This window comes from Somniosus microcephalus, unplaced genomic scaffold (genome assembly GCF_052327205.1).
Source record: "Somniosus microcephalus isolate GS21.2 unplaced genomic scaffold, FLI_Smic_1.0 unresolved_chr1, whole genome shotgun sequence".
Taxonomy (NCBI): domain Eukaryota; kingdom Metazoa; phylum Chordata; class Chondrichthyes; order Squaliformes; family Somniosidae; genus Somniosus; species Somniosus microcephalus.
In genome coordinates, this window is record NW_028225179.1 from 106,948,084 (window position 1) to 106,967,846 (window position 19,763).

The 19,763-nt window shown below is 46.9% G+C and overlaps 1 protein-coding gene across 1 annotated transcript in view; it reads right to left on the reverse strand.

The window, feature by feature from the left end:
- Positions 1-16,585: 16,585 nt before the first annotated feature.
- Positions 16,586-19,763, reverse strand: part of LOC147095693 (IgGFc-binding protein-like) — a 77,530-nt gene continuing 74,352 nt past the window's right edge. The window contains exon 6 of the mRNA XM_085973693.1: positions 16,586-17,743. Coding sequence (XP_085829819.1) covers positions 17,577-17,743 — 167 coding nt within the window. The 3' untranslated portion in view covers positions 16,586-17,576. The remainder of the gene's footprint in view (positions 17,744-19,763) is intronic.

Genomic DNA, 19,763 nt, shown 5'->3' on the forward strand with positions numbered 1-19,763 from the left:
TAATTTAATAGGACAGTGTCAGCATGGTTTTATGAAGGGGAAGTCATGTTTGACAAATTTGCTCGAATTCTTTGAGGATGTAACATACACGGTGGATAAAGGGGAACCAGTGGATGTAGTGTATTTGGACTTCCAAAAGGCATTTGACAAGGTTCCACACAAATGATTACTGATCAAGATAAGAAATCACTGGATTGGGGGTAATATACTGGCATGGGTGGAAGATTGGCTATCTAACAGAAAACAAAGAGTTGGGATAAATGGTTCATTCTCGGGCTGGCAATCAGTTACTAGTGGTGTTCCGCAGGGGTCAGTGCTGGGACTCCAACTCTTTACAATCTATATTAACGATTTGGAGGAAGGGACCGAGTGCAACATATCCAAGTTTGCCGACGATACAAAGATGGGAGGGAAAGCAATGAGTGAGGATGACATAAAAAACCTGCAAAAGGACATAGACAGGCTAAGTGAGTGGGCAGAGATTTGGCAGATGCAATATAATGTTGGAAAGTGTGAGGTGTAATGTATGTACCTTTAAGGGGAGAACTACTTTTTACAGCTCCTGTATACTGTAGTACCGGCAGTGACCACACCTGTATATAAACCCTGAGTAGTGATCTGTACAGTTAGTTCTAGAGTAACCCTCATTCAGTAAACATCTGTTGAATCGTTCCCTGCAGTCTTGTTGTCTAATTATTGAAGGACACAACATCAAGATACACGGATCTAACATTGGCGACGAGCAGATTCGAACTTACCTGCAACTCTGCATCACCTCCCAGGGATTCGCTCCTGGAGAACAGTGGAAGGAGGTCGAGTCCAGAAGCACGGGCATCGACCACGGGCAACCGCCCAGTCATCCAGCGGAGATTGGAGCATCGCAGGGGAGGCTGTCGAGGGCCAGGCTTGGCTTTCCAGTCACGGTGGTCCAGCGAAACCGGCTGGCAAAAGGTACTGCGCAGACCCTTCCCGGACAGCGGCGGCTAGAGCCGACCGAGCGGCACAGGAAAAGGCCGAGCAGCGTCGACGGGGGAGAGAGAGAGAGGGTAGAGCGCACAGGGCGCAGCTGGTGTTCAGGACCGAGCGGCGTCAACAGGGTAGAGGGGCGAGAGAGAGCAGAGCACAGCCGGTGTTCAAGGGCCGAGCAGCGTCAATGGGGGGAAGAGAGGCTCGCAGGAAAACGCGAGGCGCTGCCATTGCCACGAGGACCGCAGAGAGCGGCATTGGCAGCAGCGCAGGAGCAGCGCACGAAACCCACAGGGCGTCACCATTTGCCACGAGGACCGCCGAGAGCGGTGTTGGCAGCAGCATGGGAGACGCCATTTTAAGCCGCAGCGGGGAAGAAAGGAAAGCGCGGGAGACGCCATTTTAAGCTGCAGTGGGGAAGAAAGGAAAGTGTGGGAGACGCCATTTTAAGCCAGTCTAACCAGACCCAAAAATGCCGAAGAGTGGCAGTATCACAGCGTTCGACAATGAAGTCGAAGATTGGACGACATATGTCGAACGCATAGAAGTATAATGCAAGGCGAATGAAGTGCCAGATGACAAGAAAGCGCTGGTATTGTTGAATTCATTGGGTGCAAAAACGTATGACTTACTATAAAACCTAGTAACCCCAGAGAAGCCAGTAGAAAAGGATTTGGAAAACATAGTGTCAATCCTACAGGACCACGTAAACCCCACACCGCTGCTGATAGCAGAAAGATTTAAGTTTCACAAAAGGAACCAGCATAAAGATGAAGTAATGCTGAGTATTTAACGGAACTGCGCAAGCTATCGAAACACTGCCAGTTTGGAACGGGACTAGCAGATACTTTAAGGGACAAGTTTGTGTGTGGGCTTCAAAGTGAAGGAACCCAGAAACGGCTTCTATCAGAAAAGGATCTTACGCTGGACAAGGCTTTCAGCATTGCAGTATCACACAAAGCAGCAGCACGGGGCGCGGCAGAGATACAATGGAGACCGCAAGAATATGGCACAAATGAAATGTCATACGGAACAGTGAAGTGCTATCGCTGCGGCAGAACAACACATGATGATTGCTGGTTCAAGGACAAAGTGTGCAGACAGTGTGGAAAAGTAGGACACATAGCAAGAGTCTGCAGGTCGGGAAAGAAAACCAGCAGCAAGAAATCTCCACAGGAGAAGTACAAAAAGGTACATAAGGTGATGGAGAGTAGTTCAGACGAACAGAAAAGTGATACAGACTCCGGAAGCAAGGAGCTGGGTTGTCTGAAACTACATAATGTAATCAAAACAGAAGATCACCAAACTATCTGGGTCACGCTCAAGATAGCAGGAGTCCAAGTGAAAATGGAATTGGACACAGGATCAGCCCTAACAGTCATAAACCGAAGGGACTACAAGCGGCTATTCTCACATATACCCTTGAGAGATACAAAGATTGTCTTGAAGACGTACACGGGGCAAAAAGTCTACCCCAAAGGAAAAATAAGGGTGAACGTTATATATAACGTTAAGGAAACACCAAAAATGGACCTATATGTATTGCCAGATGGAGGACCACCACTACTAGGACGTGAATGGATCCGGAAGATACAGCTAGATTGGCATTCCATACAAGCACTGACTGTAGATGCCAAAAAGGATGACGACGTCACACCTGGACGACTGTCAAAAATGCTAACTGACACACAAGAAGTGTTCCAGCAGGGACTCGGAACACTTAAAGGCATAACAGCGATGATCAAAATAGAGGAAAATGCAAGCCCAAAGTTTTTAAGGCCAGACCGGTACCTTATGCGATCCGCCCAGCCTTCAAAGCAGAGCTGGAAGGTTTGGAACGTTCAGGAGTACTGTCCAAAGTGGACTGGAGCGAGTGGGCTACACCCATCATTCCTGTAATGAAGAGGTCGTTGAGTAATACGCCTGGGGAACCAAAGAACGTTCGCATCTGTGGGGACTTTAAGGTGACAGTGAACCCAGTCCTTCACACTGTACAATATCCGCTTCTGCAGATTGAAGATATTTTCGCCTCGCTATCGGGAGGGAAACGCTTCACTAAGATTGATCTGGCCCAGGCGTACCTGCAAATGGAGGGAGAAGAAGCCTCAAAACAATACCTCACGATCAACACTCAAAGGTCTCTACCAATACAACCGGCTGGTGTTCGGGGTAGCATCAGCTCCGGCTATTTGGCAAAGGGCAATGGAACAAGTCCTGCAAGGGATTCCAGGGACCCAGTGTTATTTGGATGACATCCTGGTCACGGGCGAAAATGACAGTGATCACGTCGCCAACCTGGAGCAGGTGCTCACTAGATAGAAGGAATATGGGCTCTGAGCTAATCGCCACAAATGCGAGTTTTTCCAGAAGCAGATCTTGTATTGTAGCCATGTTATTGATAAAGAGGGGTTACATAAGTCCCCTGAAAAGATTGAGGCAGTAGTCAAGGCTCCAGCACTGGAAAATGTGTCACAATTGAGGTCGTTCCTCGGGCTGGTGAACAACTACCATAAGTTCTTGCCGAATTTGTCTACCGTACTACACCCACTGAACACCCTACTGCAAACGGGGGTACCATGGAAGTGGAGTGACGAATGTAAACGAGCTTTCCAGAAGAGCAAAGCATTGATCACATCAAGAGGTGTTGGCTCATTTCAACCCAGCACTACCAATTCAGTTGGCGTGTGATGCATCACCCTATGGCATTGGAGCGGTGCTGTCGCATAAATTCCCAGACGGCTCGGAGAGGCCAGTAGCCTTTGCGTCTCGGTCACTAACCTCAGCCGAGCGTAACTACGCCCAGATTGAGGGGGAGGCCCGCAGCCTAATGTGTGGAGTGAAAAAGTTCCATCACTATCTGCACGGGCAGAAGTTCACCTTGCTGACTGACCACCAACCACTTCTCTCCATCTTTAATCCAAAGAAGGGCGTTCCGGTGATGACTGCGCAACGGCTACAAAGATGGTCCCTTTTTCTAGGGGCGCACCAATATGAAATCGAGTATAAGGGCACGAAACAGCATGGAAATGCTGATGGGCTATCACGCCTGCCACTGCCTACTGCAGAGGAAGCACCAGCAGTGGATCCTGTCGAAATATTTCATTCGATTATAATTGAATGCTTGCCAGTAACTAACGCTGGTATAGAGAAGGAGACCCGAAATGACCCGACACTGTCTCGGGTATATAATTTGACGGTGAAGGGATGGCCAGCACATGGCGACTCACTGTTGCCAGCATTCTCATCCAGAAGAGAACAGCTGTCAGTATGCCAGGGGACCTTGATGTGTGGATCCCGAGTGGTAATTCCACCCAAGTTAAGGGAGAGAGTGCTCAATGAGCTTCACGAAGGTCATCTGGGAGGGGTGAAAATGAAAAGCCTTGTGAGGGCTTGTGTGGTGGCCGGGGATCAATCAGCAAATCGAGGACCTGACAAAGAGCTGCTCAGGATGCCAGAAGGTCCAAAATGCTCCACCACATGCCCCTCTACACCCATGGGAGTGGCCCTCATCTCCATGGCAATGGGTGCATATTGATTTTGCTGGTCCATTCATGGACTCAATGTTTTTAATAGCCGTGGATGCGCACTTGAAAGGGCTGAGGTGATCAAAATGTCTTCCACCACTACGGAGAAAACTATTGCAGTCCTACGGATCATTTTTGCCAGGAACGGCTGGCCAGAGCAGATTTGCTCTGATAACGGACCACAGTTTGTGTCCGAAGAGTTTCGAAGATTTATGAAAAGGAATGTGGTAAGGCATTACACATCCGCCCCGTATCATCCAGCCACAAATGGATTGGCTGAGAGGTTTGTACAAACCTTTAAAAAAGCAGTAAAGGCCATGTGCGATGACGACATTCCACTGCAGCATAAGGTGGACAATTTCCTGTCAGCCTACAGAAATGTGACACATGCAGTCACCAACCAGGCCCTGGCCATGATGTTCTTTAACCGAAGGTTGAGATCTCGTCTGGATTTGCTCAGACCAAATGTACGAAGAGATGTTGAGTGTAAGCAATTCCAGCACATCAATGAGAAGCCGACAAGGAGCTTCAATGTAGGGCAACTGTCTTGGCCCGCGACTACCGAACAGAGAAATGGCAACCAGGAACGATACGCACACAGCAGGGGCCATTACTGTACACAGTGGACATTGGGGAGAGCATCGTGAGACGCCATGCTGACCAGATCCTAGAGTCACAGGAACGAGTCAACCCCATGCCTCGCCCATACGTACCTGGTGATGAACCCGACATACAGGTAGCATCTACCCCAGAAACAGTAGCATCGGAAGCTGATGAACCAACCGACGACAGGGGGCCAGAATCGCCTCCGCACCAAGAGCAAGACACTCGGGAAAGGCGCTATCCAGAAAGGATCAGGAAGCCTCCCCAAAGACTGAATTTATAAATAGACTATTTTCAGCTAATGTTGCATGTTAAAAGTGTTAATTGTAATTAGTTTGATATTTAATTGTTAAATGAGTGTTATGGTACTGTTAATCTTAAAGGGGAGGAATTGTAATGTATGTACCTTTAAGGGGGGAAACTACTTTCTACAGCTCACGTATACTGTAGTACCGGCAGTGACCACACCTGTATATAACGCTGAGTAGTAATCTGTTGTTTCAGTTGCAGTTTGAATCACGTTGCGTAAACACCTGTTGTACCGTTCTCTGCAGTCCTTTTCTTATTATTACACGGACGTAACACCCTGTAGACAGGTAGGTCACCATGACTGGTTTGGACGATTTCATGATCATCCCACCGTCCACAGTAAAGTTGATGTGAGATCCTTCCTGCAGCGTCTCACGTCTGCTCCCTTCATCTGTGTAAATATTCACGGTCGTGTCATTCTCAGCAGACACAATGGTGATGACGTCTCTCCCCTCTTTGTACATTAAGGAGAAAAGAGCAAACGAATTGGACCATTTATCCACCGGGTATAACTGTTCAGCGATATGGCCACACTCGCTGTGAGGAAAAGTAATGCATTGGGTTCCACTGAAGACAGCCACAGGGTTTGTGGATACAATCTTTGTTCCCGTCAAGTCCTTGTAACTCTGAAATTGAGCAGCCTCACTCAGCCCCAGCGTAAAAGAGAATGTCTCTGTCAGGGTACTGTAATGATATCAGCAAATAGTGATGTTATTTGCCTGTTTGATTATCATGTCTTACCAGCATAGTTGCCTGATTGATTACTTATGCCTGACCAGCAGAGGTCATGTGACAGAGACAAGCAAGGCAGTGGAGTTTAGTTTCGGTTTCGTTCTAAATGCATCACAGCATAATGTCTCCTGTAAAAGCTGTATAAAAGGTTTGAACATACTTTAGATAAAAACTCATTCTCTTTCATAAATGTCTCGTCATTGAACCCACAAAGAAATCAATACATGGTGTCAGAAGTGGCTGAAAGAGATGAAGAGAAAAACTCTGAAGTTAAATCAGCTCTCCACAGATTAGCAAGCCAAAAGAGAACATCGTTGCTTACCATTGGAGAATAGCTAACGAAGTGAAAGAATGGAAGGTTTACACCCACCGGCGACGCGTCAATTGACAGGTAATGTGGCTGAAAATTGGAGGAGATTCAAACAACGTGTGGGGTTGTATTTATCAGTAATCGGAGCTGACGAGAAAAGTAATAAACAGAAATCGTCACTGTTCTTACATGTCGTGGGTAATGAAGCGCTGGAGGTGTATAATAACTTCACATTCGCTGCTAATGGAGACAAAATGAAGCTAGATAAAATAATGGAACAATTTGAGGCCTACTGCATACCTAAACATAACATGACGTTTGAGAGGCACAGATTTTTCACATGTGTACAGAAAATGGGTGATACTATTGATCAGTATGTGACTGAACTGAGAAACAGAAGCAAATCATGTGAATTTGGGGGACTGACAGACTCGCTGATAAAAGACAGACTGGTGTGTGGTATTCCAGATAATGGTCTAAGGGAAAGACTGCTAAGAGAGCAAGATCTAGACCTGGGAAAAGCCATAGCACTGTGTAGGGCTACAGAGACTGTGAAGTTGCAGGCAAAGGAGCTGTTCAGTGACAATAGCTGCAACGTGGATGCAGTGAGTAAGAACGGACACAAACCGTTTAACAAAAAGAGCGCCAATGTGAAAGAGGCGTGGCCAGCGAACGAAAATGAAAGAGACAATCGAAAGTCATGTAGTCGATGCGGTACACAGCATACACCAAGAAAGTGTCCAGCATATGGTAAAACATGCAATAGATGCAACAAAAACAACCATTATGCCCGTTGCTGTAAGAACCAAGCGCAACAAAGCAAGGTCCATACAGTAGATCAAAGCGAGATAGAGGAGTTCAATGTAGATGTTGGGCTAGAAATTCAGTGGGCTTTGCCCCCAGTTACCACCCAAATAGGGTTTCTGCGCCAGTGTAAGAGGGTGCGCTGACATTCAGCGCTGCGGTAATGGCGGCGGTAGCCGTTAGCGCTGCGCCGACACCGATGATGTCATCGGTGTGCGCAGTGCCCCGCTTCCGCCCCGCTTCCGGCCCAAACCCCATATTTAGTTGCGGCCGCCTCTTCTGCAGCAGCCGCAAACAGCGATTGAAAAACGGGGCTGTACTGCTGCGCTACTGGGGCGCTTTAAGGTGGAGGTGCGGCCGGCCACTTTTTCGGCGGCTGCCTGCCCGCACCTCCTTCCCCGGCCTCCTCCACCACCCCCCCCGCAGCATTGCCGGCTGCTTTCCGCGAGCCCGGCACTTTTCCGTGGTGCCGGGCTCATTTGCCGGCACAATCCAGCGGTGATCTCCCCATTGCAGGCACCTCCACCTTAAGAGAAGGAGGAGGCCTGCAGTACCGCAGCCTGCCGCACCGCATCGGGTGGCGCAGCGGCACTTAGAGCGCTGATATTCAGTTTCAGCGCCCCAAGCGGTGGCGGGCACACCCTGGAATAGCACCCGGTTCCAACTTGGGGCGCGAAAAGTGAATATTTGACGGTCGCACATGGCTCCGCACCCAGCGCTAACTTTTGGCCGTTAGCCAGCTGGCGGGGCCATCGTGAATTTCTAGGCCGTTGTGTCTGAAAACAAAGAAAAAGAATGAGACTGGATGTTGACACTAAAAGTGAATGACATACACATTCCATTTAAATTGGATACTGGAGCACAAGTTAATGTGATATCAGAGACTGATTTTAAGAAAATTAGACCCAGACCAAAGATACATGGAATCAAAGTAAAAGTGACAGGATATTCAGGTACTGAAATACCAGTGAAAGGAAGATGCATTGTCAAAGTGACACACAAGGACAGAGAGCACACGTTAGCATTAATCGTGGTGCCAAAGGATGTGCAAGCCATACTAGGTTTAAAAGCCTGTGAGAGACTGAACCTGGTAAAGAGAGTCCTCGTTGTGGAAAGCGAAAGAGAGACAGTCTATGATGAACTGAATGTTGCGTACACACCGGGTAAGCTGATGTATACAGCAGACACGTTGTCCAGAGCTGTTGACCCAGGAGAGCCCACAAACACAGTGAAAAGGCTGAAGTACAAGGCAAAAGGCAGTGGAACTGACTTCTACCAGAGCATGATTGTATACCGCACAACGCCGCTCGAGTGTGGTATGTCACCAGCCCAACTCCTTATGGGACGTCGGCTAAGGTCAAACCTACCCATCCCGGAGAACCTCCTGAAAACAAAAGAGGGGGAGAAAGTGAGGAAGTTCAAAGAACAACAGAAAGAAAAGCAAAAGTACTACTATGACAGAGGAACACAAAACCTACCTGAACTCCACACTGGTGACCAAGTAAGGTTGAAAGACAAAACAAACATGGACTCAGAAGGGAACTGTCCTGGGTGAAGTTCAACCAAGATCATACACCATTCAGACAGATGAGGGTGCTGTTCTGAGAAGCAATCATCGAGATCTTCTCATGGGACCAGCCACAGCAGGTCAAGAGACTGATACTGTTGAACAACCTGATCACACAGCTGAGAACACATCATCTGAGGCAACAACTCAGAATCAAGGACAATCAATCAGAAAATCCTCAAGACACGTGAAGCCTCCTGAGAGACTCATTGAGCAAATTTAAGGACTATTGTTATAGAAGGAAGTAATGTTATCTTATTCTTTCTTCAAGTTCTAGTGCAGTTACATATTTCATGTGAACACACAAAGCAAGGTTAAAAAACCATGATAATGATAATGTAAGTTCATTAAGTGTTACAGTTAAAATGCAGATTAATACAAAGAAAACATGTTTAGTTAAAAGTAAAATACTTTTGTTTTAAGAAAAGGAGATGTAATGATATCAGCAAATAGAGATGGTATTTGCCTGTTCGATTATGATGCCTTAATAGCATGATTGCATGTATTGATTGCTTGTGCCTGACCAGCAGAGGGCATGTGACCGAGAGAAGCAAGGCAGTTAGTTTAGTTTCAGTTTCGTTCTAGATGCATCACTAGCATAATGGTGTCTCCTGAATGCTGTATAAAGAGTTGAACAGATTTTAGATTAAAACTCATTCTCTTTCATAAATGTCTCATCATTGAACCCACAAAGAAATCAATACAGACTGGACAGACTATATGCAGGGAGGATGGTTGGGGAATCCAGAACAAGGGGTCACAGTCTAAGGATAAGGGGTAAGCCTTTTAGGACAGAAATGGAGGAATTTCTTCACCCAGAGAGTGGTGAACCTGTGGAATTCTCTACCACAGAAGGCAGTAGAGGCCAATTCATTAAATATATTCAAGAAGGAGTTGGATATATTTCTTAAGCCTAAAGGGATCAAGGGATATGGGGAGAAAGCAGCGACTGCATAATGAACTTGGATGATCAGCCATGATCGCATTGAATGGCGGAGCAGGCTAGAGGGGCCAAATGGTCTACTCCTGCTCGTATCTTCTATGTTTCTATATCGTATCTGTTTACATCTATTTGCGCTGTTAATTCATCTAGCTTATTATGAATGCTTTGTGCATTCAGATACAATGCCTTTAGATTTGTCTTTAACATTTTTAGACATCTTAATATTTTTTCATACTATGGTCCTATTTGTCTTATTACCCGGACCCTATTTGTTAGTGCACTCCTTTGTTTGTATGCTCTGTCCCTTCCTGACACAATCTGGTTATCCTTACCCCAATTACTTTCCTGCACTGCTTCCTTGTCTTTTCTCTTTTGCATTCTAGATTTCTCTCCACTGGGACCCTCCCCCCTCCCATTTAGTTTAAAGCCCTATCTACCTCCCTAGCTATTCGATTCACTAGAACACTGGTCCCAGTGTAGTCTGTCCCAACGGAACAGCTCTATCTTTCCCCAGTACTGGTGCCAGTGCCCCACGAATCGAAACCCACTTCTCCCACACCAATCTTTGAGCCACACATTCATCTCACTGATCCTATTGACCCTATGCCAATTTGCTCGTGGCTCTGGTAATAATCCAGAGATTATGACCTTTGTGTTTCTGCTTTTTAGTTTAGTCCCTAGCTGCTCAAACTCTCTCAGCAGAACCTCTTTGCCCTACCTATGTCACTGGTATCCACATGGACAACGACAACTGGATCCTCCCCCTCCCACTCCAAGATCTTCTGCAGCCCGGAGGAGATGTCCTTTACCCTGGCACCGAGTAGGCAACATAGCCTTTGGGACTCACGCTCCTGGCTGCAGAGAACAGTGTCTATCCCCCTAACTATACTGTCACCTTCTACAACCACTTTCCTTTTTACTCCCCCCACTTGAATGGCTTCCTGTACCACGGTGCCGCAGTCAGTTTGCTCGTCCTCCCCGCAGTCCCCGCACTGGTCCACAAGGGTTGCAAGAACCTTGAATCTATCGGACAAGTGCAGGGACTGAGGCTCCTGCAATACTACCTCCTGGATCCCAGTACCTGCCTCACTGGCAGTCACACCCTCCTGTCCCTGAGCACATGTCAATTCTAAAGTATTTAATCTAAGGGGTGTTGCTGCCTCCTGGAGCAAAAGGTCCAGGTAACTTTCTCCCTCCCTGATGTCTCGCAATGTCTGCAGCTCGGACTCCAGCTCCTCAAATTGGAGTCGAAGTTCCTCGATCCGCAGACACTTACCGCAGATGTAGTCACCCTGGACAAAAATATCCACAAGCTCCCACATATTGCAGCAGCGACAAATCTCCTGTTCTCCCATTATTTTATTTGTTTATTTAATTAGTTTAGTATTAATCAAATTATTTACCTCACTTAGTTTATTAAATTAATTAAATTAAGTTTAGTTTTAAAAAATTAGTTATATGTTATATGTTAACTTAAAACTTAGCCCACAGTCACTATCTTAAAACTTAGCCCACCATCACTACCAATCACTTACCTGCCTTACCTGTAATGTCACACTGACGTTTTCTCTTGTTGATGCAGGTCTGTTGCTGCTTATCCCCGCTCTCGGGCCTCGGTCCGCCGCTGCTCTGCGGTAGAAGTTAAGAAAAGTAAGCACCTCCTTCCCCCACTTCACCAAACTCCCACACTTACCAAACTCGCAGTTGTTCACTCTGTACTACTTCACTCAGTGCTGGCTGCATACACAGGCCCCTGTATTTATACTGTTTGTGACTCAGATGAGTCACCACTGCTCTGCTACTGTTTCAGGAACCAGGTTAATCCTGTTAGCTAATTAACTAACTACAGCAGCTCTCCAGCTTGCTTGCCTCTGATTAAGCCTGAAGAAACGTAAAAATTTTAAAGTTTAAATTTTAACTTAAATAGTTGATCTTACTTAAGAGCTACTAGCAATCAATACTAAATTTTAAAAGAGATTAACCCTTAAAACTCCCACACTTACCAAACTTGCAATTGTTCACTCTGTGCAGCTGAAGATGGTTGGGCCTAGGACACTGCCATGGGGAACTCCTGGGGCTGTGATGATTGACCTTCAACCAACTGTCAGAGGAAACAGTTTCTACCTACTTGCTGTATCAAAACCCCTCATCATTTTGAATACCTCTATTAGGTTCCCTTAACCTTCTCTGCTCTAAGGAGAACAATCCCAACTTTTCCAACCTCTCCACTTCCTGCTCTTTGTTCAGCAAAAACTCAGTGGCCCGGAATTTGCGGTGGGTAATAACGATGAACTAACAGTGTTCGCCGTTATTACCCCATTGAAACTGACCGCAACTTCAGGATATAGCTTGTGCGCGCATCTAGATGTGGAAATCCTGAAGTTGCGGTCAGTCATTCACTGCTCCGACACAGGCTGTGCTGTGCGCCCTCCCCGCCCCCTCCCCCCACCAACCCCCCAGAGCCGGCAATCAGTCTAATCAGTGAAATCAATGAAACTGACGAAAACTTGGGCTTTTCTGCGGTAATATCGCCGTTAAATACTCCATTAAAAGTTAGACCTTGTTGGATTAGGTGGAACTGGGGTTTTTACAGCCTATTGACTGTTAAACAAACGTTATTGCCCTAAAAAACTAATTTTAATTTTGTGAAGTGTCAAATTTCTCCATTTCGGGTAACTCGCAGTCCGGATGGGAGGAGGGGAGCCGGGCATGGTGGCCAGAGCGGGAGAAGCAGGCCACCACACGTGGAGCCGGCGACAGTGAGGAGGAGGCCGCGGTGAAGAGGTGGACGGAGCAGCTGAGGGACATCGTGCTCCCACTGCCACGGGAAGCCATTGTATTGACTCTGAACGCGGCGCTGTATGTATAGCTGACGCGTCCCTACGGGGAACAAGCATTCCATTGTACTTGTTACATATGGCAAATAAATCTAATCTGAATCTGAATCTGAATCTGAAGTACAATTTTTAAGAAACTTAAGAAAATTTATCTTTTTTAAAAAGTGTGTTCCTATTTATTTCAGGTTTACCTTTCCCCCCCACGAGAGAGCCCCAATCTTTATTATGCTCTCTGTACCATAAAAAAAAAATCAGAATAAAAGCAACTTGTTTACTTCCTGTTTCCTGGTTTGTGAGAATTCGGCATTGTGATTGGCTGCTTAGGCAGCTTGTTGTCGTCACTGCAGCTCTCGGCTCGGATTTCCCCACAGCGCTGCACCGATCTCACGTACGCGTTGAAAAAGACAACATTCTCGCCACAGAGATCGAGAGATCATTCTGGGCAGCTTTCTTCCAGGCCAGCGGCAGTCACCGTCGCATCGCCGCTGACCGCAAATTCTGGGCCATCATGGCACTAGTTTGAAGGATTAGCCGCAACCTCATCCCCCAAAGGCAGATCAAACATCCAAGTCATGTCAACAAACTAAGGTGTATGGCCAATCAACAACAGAGCTCTGGACGACTCAAACCTGCCTCGCTGACGTACTGGATAAGTGATGGTAACAAAGAATGGCATTGGCTCGAATGTCTGATTATTTTTTTATTGTTTCATGGGATGTGGGCATCGCTGGGAAGGCCAGCATTTATTGCCCATGCCGAATTGCCCTGGAAAAGGTGCTGGTGAGCCGCCTTCTTGAAACGCTGCAGTCTGTGTGGTGAAGGTACGCCCACAGTGCTGTTAGGGAGGGAGTTCCAGGATTTTGACCCAGCGACGATGAAGGAATGGCGATATATTTCCTAGTCTGATGGTGTGTGGCTTGAAGGGGAACTTGGAGGAGGTGGTGTTCCCATGCGCCTGCTGTCCTTGTCTTTCTAGGTGGTAAAGGTCGCGGGTTTGGGAGGTGCTGCTGAAGAAACCTTGGCGAGTTGCTGCAGTGCATCTTGTTGATGGTACACACTGCAGACACGGTGTGCCAATGGTGGAGGAAGTGAATGTTTAAGGTGGTGGATGGGGTGCCAATCAAGCGGGATGCTTTGTTCTGGATGGTGTCGAGTTTCTTGAATGTTGTTGGAGCTGCACTCTTCCAGGCAAGTGGAGAGTCTCCCATCACACTCCTGACTTGTACATTGTAGATGGTGGAAAGGCTTTCGGGAGTCAGGAGGTGATACACTCGCCATAGAATACCTAGCCTCTGACCTACTTGATGTGCCTCAATAAATCCGAGACTCGATGTTAGCGGAACAAAACAAGGCTTTTATTGACTTAGAAGGTAACACACAGAGGAGAATGTATCTTCCATCCAGAGGTCTGCCGTACTGGATGTGCTGCAGGCTGGGCCAGCTTACATAGGAGCCAGGTATGGGCGGAGCCCTACACACAGTACAATACAATGGAAATGAAACTGAAACCAACCACAGTCACAGGCAGAGAAATACTGATGAGTGATGAATGGAATATTTCATCACACTACTCATGTACCAACAGTATTTATGTGGCTGCTCCAGTTAAGTTTCTGGTCAATGCTGATGCCCAGGATGTTGCTGGTGGAAGATTTGATGATGGTAATGCCGTTGAAGGTCAAGGGGAGGGGGTTAGACTCTCGCTTGTTGGAGATAGTCATTGCCTGGCAATTGTATGGTATGACTGTTACATTCCCCTTACCAGCTCAAGCCTGCTCAGGTCTTGGTGCATGCAGGCACGGACTGCTTCATTATCTGAGGAGTTGGGAATGGTTACAGGAATGTAGCAGGAACTCTTGGCAATGGAGACATGAAACTCCATAAAATGTGAGAGTGAATTACCGCCAACCATTTGAACACGAGATAGGCACACACTGTATTTCATCAAATGAGGCTTCCATTTTTGGAGGGGCAGAGCTTCAGAAACGATCTCTTGTCTTTTTGCAAATGAATCAAGGTAGACAATGAACCCTTGAGGTATCAGCTCGTCACCCCTCCCTCCCCCACCATACCAACTTTCAAGTAATGTTTCCAACATTGTTTGTTCGAAGCTCAACATTTCTTCATCAATTATATGACGAGTATGTGCCTTTTGTTTGGCGGAGCAGGCTCGAGGGGCCGATTGGCCTACTCCTGCTCCTATTTCTTATGTTCTCTTATGTTCTTATGTGTGGTCGAGAAATGTAATTAGAATGGTTTTCTACATGTCAGCCTCCTTAATACCCTTGACACCAATTTCAATACCATGCACCGGGCTAACTGGTCATGAAATGCTCAGTCAAGGGGATTAGTCAAAGAAAGGTATCCGCCCTCAATCTAACTCCACGTCCAGACTGTTAAGCGACAGGTTCCTGTCAGCCAGAGCATTCATACCCTCCCTGGAACTATTCCTCCTTCAGCCATGAGTCCTGCTCACATCCAACATTTGAACATAAGCTAGCTCTTCCATTTCCAGATAGGACCTAAAATTTGGGGAGAACTCTGCGTGCGGGCCTCCGATAAACAAAAAAGGCTTAAGCTGGACTGAAACTTTGCTGTCTTTGAAGCTAGCAGCGAACGAACAGAGTGCCCTTCACCTCGTCTCACTACGGACCTGAGAGTTCGCGTGCAGACTAAAGCTAACATCCACCTGAACCCTCCCCTGCAAATCTGGAAAAATAACTTGGACAGAATGTCATTGTATTGTAGGAATTGACGAATTCCTAACTAATAAAGGAGATCGACTCGAGAGCCATTAAACAGGTTTTTAATGCAGGAATCAACGAATTCCAACAACTAAGGAGATTGACACAAGAGAGCCATGAAACAGGTCTTTACTCAATGGAGGTGCCACGAGGACTGCCTGGGCAGCCCTGTGGATTGCGACGTGACGTCATCATGTGACGTGACGTCATCGTGTTTGCCCGCGTTTTCCCGCGCTCTTAAAGGGGCCACGCCCCGTACATGCAAACTCTATATACAAAATCCAGTAATGCCTAACACAATAGTACAGGTTTAGGCTGGCGTTAGAACATTGTTAAAGGGAATTATATACAATTAGACAGTCATTCAGTGGTTCTGCCACAGTATCCCATTTTTAAAAATTCATACACGGGATGTGGGCGTCGTTGGCAAGGCCTGCATTTATTGCCCATCCCTAATTTTCCCTCGAGACGGCAGTGCTGAGCCGCCTTCTTGAATAAGGGGCATGTCAGAGGGCAGAGTTAAGAGTCAATCACATTGCTGTGGGTCTGGAGTCACATAGAGGCCAGACCAGGTAAGGACGGCAGATTTCCATCCCTAAAGGACATTAATGAACCGGATGGGTTTTTACAACAATCCGATAGTTTCATGGTCACCATTACTGATACTAGCATTTCATTCCAGATTTATTTAATTGATTTTAAATTCCCCCAGCTGCCTATGATGGGATTTGAACACATGCCTCTGGATCATTAGTCCAGGCCACTGGATTACTAATATAAAATAAAAACAGAAAATGCTGCAGCTACTCAGCAGGTCAAGCAGCATCTGTGAAGAGACAAACAGAGTTAATGTTGCAGGTCAATAACCTTTCGTCAGAACTGGAAAAAAGCAGGAAATGGAACAGATTTTTAAGCAAGTGTAGGAGCTGGGAAAGGGGGGAGGGGATGAAAGAACAAAAGGGAAGGTCAGTGATAGGATAGAAAGCAGGAGAGGGTAAGAGACATTGAGAGACATTAAGAGATATTCAAGGCAAAAGGAGATGGTAATAGAACAGGTTAAGAAACAAAGGATGGCTCTAGATGAAGTGTAAATTGCGCTGGCAGAATGAAAGACAGCTGCCATGTGGGAGAGAAGAAAAGAAAACACAAACAAAAAAAAAAGCGTGGAAAAATATATATATGATAGGGGCCGAGGTTATGGTCTGAAATTGTTGAACTCTATGTTGAGTCCGGGAGGCTGTAAAGTGCCTAATCAAAAGATGAGGTGCTGTTCCTTGAGCTTACGTTGAGCTTCAGTGGAACAGTGTAACAGGCCGAGGACGGTGAGGTCTGAGTGCGAGTGGAGCGGAGAATTAAAGTGACAGGCGACAGGAAGCTCGGGGTCCCCCTTACGGACTGAACGGAGGTGTTCCGCAAAGTGGTCACCCAATCTGCGTTTGGTCTCCCCTCTGGATTACTAGTCCAGTTACATTACTGCTAATTATCACATTGCAGACCCCCCATCATGACCCACACAGGGCCACAATACAACAACAACTTGCATCCATATAGCGCCTTTAACATAGCGGCAAACGTCCCAAGGCGCTGCACAGGAGGGTAAATCGGCCAATAATTGACATTCAGCCACATAGAGCGCATTTAAGTATCCCCACCGCTGTACCTCACTGGTTAGCCTATTGCCCAAGATACCGAATAGATCGCACTCTACCCCCACCCAGGTGATTCCGCCAACAATACAATATCATCTACAAAAATGATCGCACGTTTTTCTGCAAATGGACAGGCCCAGCACGATCCTGACACTTTCTTAATGAATCAACCTCATGTGTTCATTTCCAGATGATTTGGATGGGAGAATCCATTCAATACAATTCTAATCCAGCCAGTGCGCAGGAATTCGCACAAAGGCTTTGGAACCCACAGAAGGAGACCAAGCGCTGGGTTGACATCAACATTTTATTTCAGTTCAGGAGAGCACTGGCAAGGGGAGGGTTGCAGAACAATAAAATAAAGACTACGGATATTTTGGTAATCATCGATTTCCTGATTTTCCACAAATCAAGCTGTTTCATTAGGAAAGCCAATTTATAAGATTTATACAATATCCACAGAATTTTATCAGCGTCAAAATAAAGGAAACTTTTGAACAGAAGCTGATTTATTATATTGGACTGTTGTGATTTTAATCAGAACTAAAAGAGGTGAAGCAACAGACAGCGCTCATCATCAGCTAGTCTTCAGCTGCTTGGAAGGAGCGGGAATCCCTCAGCTTCTCGTATGTAGTATTTTCTCTGGAGTATCAAGGCAAGGAGGGAAATCAGGCATCCTCCTGAAAGTACACCGAGAATAGGGACGTTATAGTCGCTTTCTCGCCTCTCCAAATTCCCCCGCAGACGAAGAAGACCTGGTTAGAATAAACAGATATTAAATACAACATAAGATCATTGACACTATATTCATATGGTCCTAAGATTCTTCCGTAAAAGATGAAACATGTTCTTCATTTAATTTTGGAGAACATTTTTCTTTTTGTTCGCGGGATGTGGGCGCCGCTGGCAAGGCCAGTATTTATTGCCCATCCCTAATTGTCCTTGAGAAGGTGGTGGTGAGCCACCTTCTTGAACCGCTGCAGTCCGTGTGGTGAAGGTACTCCCACAGTGCTGTTAGGGAGGGAGTTCCAAGATTTTGGCCCAGCGACGATGAAGGAACGCCGATACACTTCCAAGTCAGGATGGTGTGTGACTTGGAGGGGAACTTGGAGGTGGTGGTGTTCCCATGCGCCTGTTGCCCTTGTCCTTCTAGGTGGAAGAGGTCGCGAGTTTGGAAGGTGCTGCCGAAGGAGCCTTGGTGAGTTGCTGCAGTGTATCTTGTAGATGGTACACACTGCAGCCACGGTGCACCGGTGGTGGAGGGAGTGAATGTTTAAGGTGGTGGATCAGGTGCCAATCAAGTGGGCTGCTTTGTCCTGGATGGTGTCGAGCTTCTTGAGTGTTATTGAAGCTGCACTCATCCAGGCAAGTGGAGAGTATTCCATGAGTGCAGCTGCAACAATACTCAAGAAGCTCGACACCATCCAAGACAAAGCAGCCCGCTTGATTGGCACCCCATCCACCACCTTAAACGTTCACTCCCTCCACCACCAGCGTACCATGGCTGCAGTGTGTACCATCTACAAGATGCACTGTAGTAACTCGCCAAGGCTCCTTCGGCAGCACCTCCCAAACCCACGACCTCTTCCACCTAGAAGGACAAGGGCAGCAGACGTATGGGTACACCACCACCTCCAAGTTCCCCTCCAAGTCACACACCATCCTGACGTGGAAGTTTATCGCTGTTTCTTCATCGTCGCTGGGTCAAAATCCTGGAACTCCCTCCCTAACAGCACTGTGGGAGTACCTTCACCACACGGACTGCAGCGGTTCAAGAAGGCGGCTCACCACCACCTTCTCAAGGGCAACTAGGGATGGGCAATAAATGCCGGCCTTGCCAGCGACGCCCACATCCCAGGAACTAATAAAAAAAAACGTTCTCCAAAATTAAATGAAACAGTCGGAAATGGCTTATTGATGAAGACACTGAGCCGAAAATGGAATGAGCTAATGTACGCGTTGTGTCTTTCCTGTTATTCACTGGTGTATTCATCAGTAATAGAGAATTAGTTAGAATCGGACAGAAATTCATCTTGCACAGTCGTGCAATACCGGCTGTATCTCGTGGGCTGCTCGTTATAAGTCTTCTCTGATATTGAATTCCATTTACTGCAATGTAACCGGATATTGGGCGGAGTGTATAAGAGGTGGCCAGTGCGATGCTGTCCATTTTGTGTTACCACCCAAATTTTGACCTCTAGAATCATACAGCACAGAACATTCGGCCCATTGTGCCTGTGCCGGCTCTTTGAAAGAGTTATCCAATTAGGCCCACTACCCAGCTCTCTCACAATGTCTTGAAAATTATTCCTTTTCATATATTTATCCAATTCCATTTTTGAATGCAACTATTGAATCTGCCTTCCCTTTCTCTATCAGGCAATGCATAGCAGACCATGTGTCAGCCGTGGCTCAGTGGGTAGCACCCTTGCCGCTGAGAAACGAACGTGGTAGATTCAAGTCTCACTTCAGAGACTTGAGCACAAAAATCTAGGCTGACACTCCAGTGCAGTACTGAGGGAGAGCTGCACTGTCTGGGGGGCAGTACTGAGGGAGCGCTGCACTGTCTGGGGGGCAGTACTGAGAGAGAGCTGCACTGTCAGAGGGCAGTACTGAGAGAGAGCTGCACTGTCGGAGGGGCTGTACTGAGAGAGAGCTGCACTGTCGGAGGGCAGTACTGAGGGAGCGCTGCACTGTCGGAGGGGCAGTAGTGAGGGAGCGCTACACTGTCGGAGGGGCAGTACTGAGACAGAGCTGCACTGTCGGAGGGGCAGT